The sequence below is a fragment of the Sinocyclocheilus rhinocerous genome, unplaced genomic scaffold, assembly GCF_001515625.1.
Source record: "Sinocyclocheilus rhinocerous isolate Xijiao unplaced genomic scaffold, SAMN03320098_v1.1 scaffold616, whole genome shotgun sequence".
Taxonomy (NCBI): Eukaryota; Metazoa; Chordata; class Actinopteri; order Cypriniformes; family Cyprinidae; genus Sinocyclocheilus; species Sinocyclocheilus rhinocerous.
The window spans coordinates 1,045,274-1,050,170 of NW_015631496.1; the positions used below are offsets into that span (position 1 = coordinate 1,045,274).

A 4,897-nucleotide genomic window follows, 5' to 3' on the forward strand; every position below is an offset into this window, starting at 1 on the left:
AATCAATTTATAAGCTTTTTAACATTTCTAATTAAAACAACAGAATAAAAACAAGTAGAATAAGAAGTAGAATAAGAATAAGTTACCAATCAAATGAAATCAGTATTTAAGAAATACATTTGTACTAGAGAGATGGCACAGAAGAACACACAAGTGGCTTGTAGGTGTATTTTCAGACGTTTAATGAGGCTCAGCGTCTGTGATGATACATTACTCAACGCTGCAAAAACACGTTGTAAGTACGTTAGAAACCATTGAAGCTCCCTCATCGCAAACATAAATGCTGATTGGGTCAGTCGCACAGGTGCTCCTAAATATTTTTTCATAGTCACATGCAGTAGTTTTCAGTCACATATGCGACTGAAATGGTCGCACTGTAGAGCCCTGAGTACCAATACTGAATGTTTTGAGTTCATGTCCTTGTCAGTTCAAAATGTATGTATCTGTTGTGGAATGTGTTTGAAAGTGAATCCTGGGGGACAGAAGTTGTGGGAAAAAATGTGTGTTTGTATTAATTAAGTTTAACTGCTTTAAATGTGGATAAAACATGTTCATATTTCATACATGTTCAAATATGACTAAGACACATCTATCACCTTTAGATTTCTATGTACATCCCACATTGGCAATAATAATGGAACAGTGATCATTATCGGCCTCAATATACTGGACTGGACCCATTTCCACTTAGCCATTTAATACCTCCCATATCTAGAGAAAAATCTAGAAATCACTTCTTCAACTTTCCATCCAAATCTTTGACCATCTCTTTGACCTCCCTCTTAAAAATTGCTCTTTTGTAATAGAATTGTTCACATTTTACTTGAATATTCTCATTGGCCAAAAATGTACTCCTCGTGCACCACATGAGCAAAAAGGTGAGGGAGGAGCCCAGAACTGCTGCAAATCAGCAGACTTGAGAGAGCAGGTGGGCGTTACTAAGATCACAAGTGGCAAAACTAACAATAAAAAGACTTGTGTCAGCTAATGTTCTCTTGCACTCTGTATGCAGACCCATCAGAGCCTGTGCCCTGCTCCAGAAAGAGGAAAGGGGATAGAGAGAGAGCAAAGGATACTTGCAAAGGGGAAGCACCATGGCTGAGTCTACTAACATGAGGCTACGGCTGCCGCTGTTATGCATCATCTTGGAAGTCATCCTCATCATCCTCTTTGGAACGCTGGTGGAGTATAACGATGACACTCATGCCAAGCTGTGGAATGAAAACAGAACCGATAGTGCTACTAGAAATGATCATGAGAATGAGTTCTACTATCGTTATCCCAGTAAGTGACACTTTTGAATGAAGGATGCGTAGAAAACTAGTAAAAATAGGCCTGGATTTTATATGCAGCACTCATTGTTGAGAACATATTTGTGGATCTGATACGATCATGCAACTGGGTAATTATTAAGTAATAACAATAATATGGATCTGTAAATCTATTGAGTTCACCAGTAGAAACACACGTGGTGCCTTTTAACTTGATAACCGAGGAATGTGTTTGATTGGTCGTACTTACGGACGAACACTGGCCTGAACTGAGTGGTCTGACCAGTTTAAGTGAAGCACGTTTACATTTCACTCAGAATTTGATCTCTTTAAAAGCTTGATTTATTGTTTGTTTTGGGTTTGTCTTTGTGCAATTGTCATTTCTTGTCAAACCGTAGTTGGATTTCCCAACCACCTCGCTTTACTAAACCCTCATCTTGTCCTTTAATCTCTGCGATTTGCACTAAACTTGCCCTCAGCACCGGACTTGTGTGAAGCACTTAATTACATTTATTGCATTTCATGTTATGTCTGCACTGCAAATCCAGGACACACCTACATGTAAATGATATACAATGACTTAGCAATGGCATAAATCATGTCAGATTTCACCGACTTAACTTATCAGGTTTAACAGAATACTACATATATTAGGTAGGATAAAGAGAGAAAGGGGCAAATCCTCTGCAAAGAAAAGTGATTTTATTGTCTTGTAAAAGACTTCTTGTCTGTACAGTATTTGATCCCTAATCTTCAACCATATGCATTTTTACCTTTATGGGAGTGGTCGCATCTGTTTTGCTTGTCATTGCTCAACTGCAGGACACATAACAACAGGTGTGACATGAGAAATAACTGCATTCAGGGGTGTATGACAATTGATGAATCACATTTTTATATATTATGTGTTCAATTACAATAAATTATAATGCTCTGCTTTAGGTTGTCTACTTTGTAAGGATGCAAATACATTGCTTCACAGTTCACTTATTGGTTTCATTGAAGGGATAGAAAATTCCATTATCCTTTACTCACCCTAATGTTGTTTCAAACCTATATGACTTTCTTTCATCCTTTGAATGCAAAAGAAGATATTTTGTTCATACAATCACAGTCAGTGGGGTCCAACCAGTTTGGATCCCACTGACTTTTATTTTAGACCAAAAAAAAGAGACACACAAAATAAATAAAGGTTATTTAGGTTTGGAGAGACATTAGTATCATTTTTGGGTTAACTATCCATTTAAAAGACTTATTTGTCCTGCAGTAAACTCAGCGTACACATAGAGCTGGTAGACTTATTTATGGGCTGCCAAAGAAGGGTGAGTGTGAGAGGTATGTGGGACAGTTTGCCCACAGGGGCCATGCCATCCTCATTGGTGCCCAGGTCAATGGCCAGTTGCTTGGCAACAGTGTAATTGTGTCAAAAGAAGTGAAAAGGGTGAATGAATGGCTCTACACAGAGAAGAACACAGGGGTTAATGCAGGGTTCAGCATACCCATAGTGTAAAATTGGCCCTGAATGGTGCTGCTAAGTACCCATGTCAGGAAAAAAAAAATTCTGTATGTGTCCAGTCCACACACATATCAGTGAGCAATTGCAGTTTATGAGATTACTATTAAAAATGTAAAACTGTGAGAACGAGAGGGGAAAGAATAGGGAAAACAGCTAACTGACTTTGTGTTTTAGGTTTCCAGGATGTTCATGTCATGATCTTCGTGGGCTTCGGGTTCCTGATGACGTTTCTGCAACGTTATGGATTCAGTAGTGTTGGATTTAACTTCCTCATCGCAGCCTTTTCCCTACAGTGGGCCACACTTATGCAGGGCTTTTTCCACGGCTTGCACCATGGCAAAATCCATGTTGGAGTGACTAGGTAAAACTTGAACCCCACATATGACTTTTATGTTTTTGTTTCTTACATCCAGTAATTTGCATTTTAAAGAGACTGGTGATGTTTGGAGGCCTGTTTGGAGGCAAGTAGCAGTAGTGGCTAATAAAGATCTGTTATCAAAAGGCTACAACAGTCAGATAAAATAATGTCTTTGTTATGTTTCTGTAAGTGTTAGGTGTATGTGCACATTTGCTGATGCTGTGGCCTTGGGTGTAAAGTAGATTACAGCTGAACACAGCACCACCAAGTGGACGTGGCGGTTGAGCAGATGACTAGACTCTGCAGCCCCTGACTCACAGACACATACACTACTGTATTTATAATTACTCACAGTGAGTATGTTTGTTCTGCAGCATGATAAATGCAGACTTCTGCACTGGTTCCGTGCTGATCTCTTTTGGCGCTGTTTTGGGGAAGACCAGTCCTGTGCAACTACTTGTTATGGCCATTTTCGAGGTGACATTGTTCGCTGTCAATGAGTTCATCCTGCTTTCAATCCTTGGGGTGAGTGTAAACGCACTGTCTGATCTACAAAAGCACAAACAAGGATCATTGGAATTTTCAGATTTTGCTAATTGTTACTAAATCTGAATTTTCACCTGAAAAACTGAATTTTTGAAATACTGGATACATGTTTAATAGGGATGCACCAATATTGAAATTTTGGTTGATAAACCAATAACTATTTTTATGTAATGGAAGATAAATGATAAATACTTTTTTAGTGTTTTGTCTAAATCATTAAAAAATAAAATGAAATAAAATTAATAATTTTAAATGCTTCATATGACATACACAGCATAAACAATTAAATATTCAATATCGACCAATACAGGTCATTAAAAAAATCTCTTACATATTATGCCCCTAATATTGTCATGTTTACGTTTCTGTCTAGTTCCTGTCTGTCCTTATTTGGTTCTTTTCCTGTTCTCATTATTTAGTTAATCATCATTCCATTAGTTTCCACCTGTGTTAATCAATCATCTTATTAGTCTATCGTTTGGTTCAGTATAAATAGCCCTGCCTTTCCAGTGCTTGACGCTTACTTTTTTCAGAAAGTTGAAAAATTTAGGAGCACATTAAAGAATTTTAGGGCGCAATGAAAATTTATTAAATGTGTTTTTACCTAATAAAGGGATACGAGGAGACCTTTAGAAGCAAAGTGATTTCATTTATTTGAAAACAATAAGTACACTAGGTTCTCTTTTAATTATTTCAACAGCTGTCTCTTTAAACAGTATTTCATATTTTTTTTAATTTAAACTGTATGATCTGAATAATTTTTTTTAAACTGTATGATCTGACTGAACATCTGTATTAAAGTAGTTCTTGGTTCTAAATTCTTAAAGTCTACTTGGTCTGCAATTTGTCCAATCATTTCTGCACACCTTTTATCGTTGTCATATGTTGGATTTATTTCCACTCCGGTTTTTTTATGTAGGGTAATAAGCGGACCAAACTTCACAAAGGCTGTCTCTTCTTTAGCAATATAATACGCAATATTACATTTTCTTTTCAGCTGTCGTCTTTTTTCTTCTTCAGAGAGCAGCACCTGCCTTCTTACAGCTGCCTGCATGGTTGCCGATCCTTTGTTTTCTCGTGCTATGTACGCATCTCTGCAGAGTGCATGCCTCCGCGATTTACCGTGTTTTTGTACTGTATCTCGTTTAAAATGAGGGTTGCCGCTAAACAGGCCGAGTTGCCCGCTTGTTTCTGTCCTCTGCAGTA

The 4,897-nt window shown here is 37.6% G+C and overlaps 1 protein-coding gene across 1 annotated transcript in view; it reads left to right on the forward strand.

The window, feature by feature from the left end:
* Positions 1-994: 994 nt before the first annotated feature.
* The window catches only part of LOC107741759 (ammonium transporter Rh type B-like), an 11,842-nt gene continuing 7,939 nt past the window's right edge, over positions 995-4,897 (forward strand). Inside the window, exons 1-3 of the mRNA XM_016554537.1 lie at positions 995-1,284; positions 2,962-3,148; positions 3,520-3,670. Of these exons, the coding sequence (XP_016410023.1) occupies positions 1,095-1,284; positions 2,962-3,148; positions 3,520-3,670 (528 nt within the window). The 5' untranslated portion in view covers positions 995-1,094. The remainder of the gene's footprint in view (positions 1,285-2,961; positions 3,149-3,519; positions 3,671-4,897) is intronic.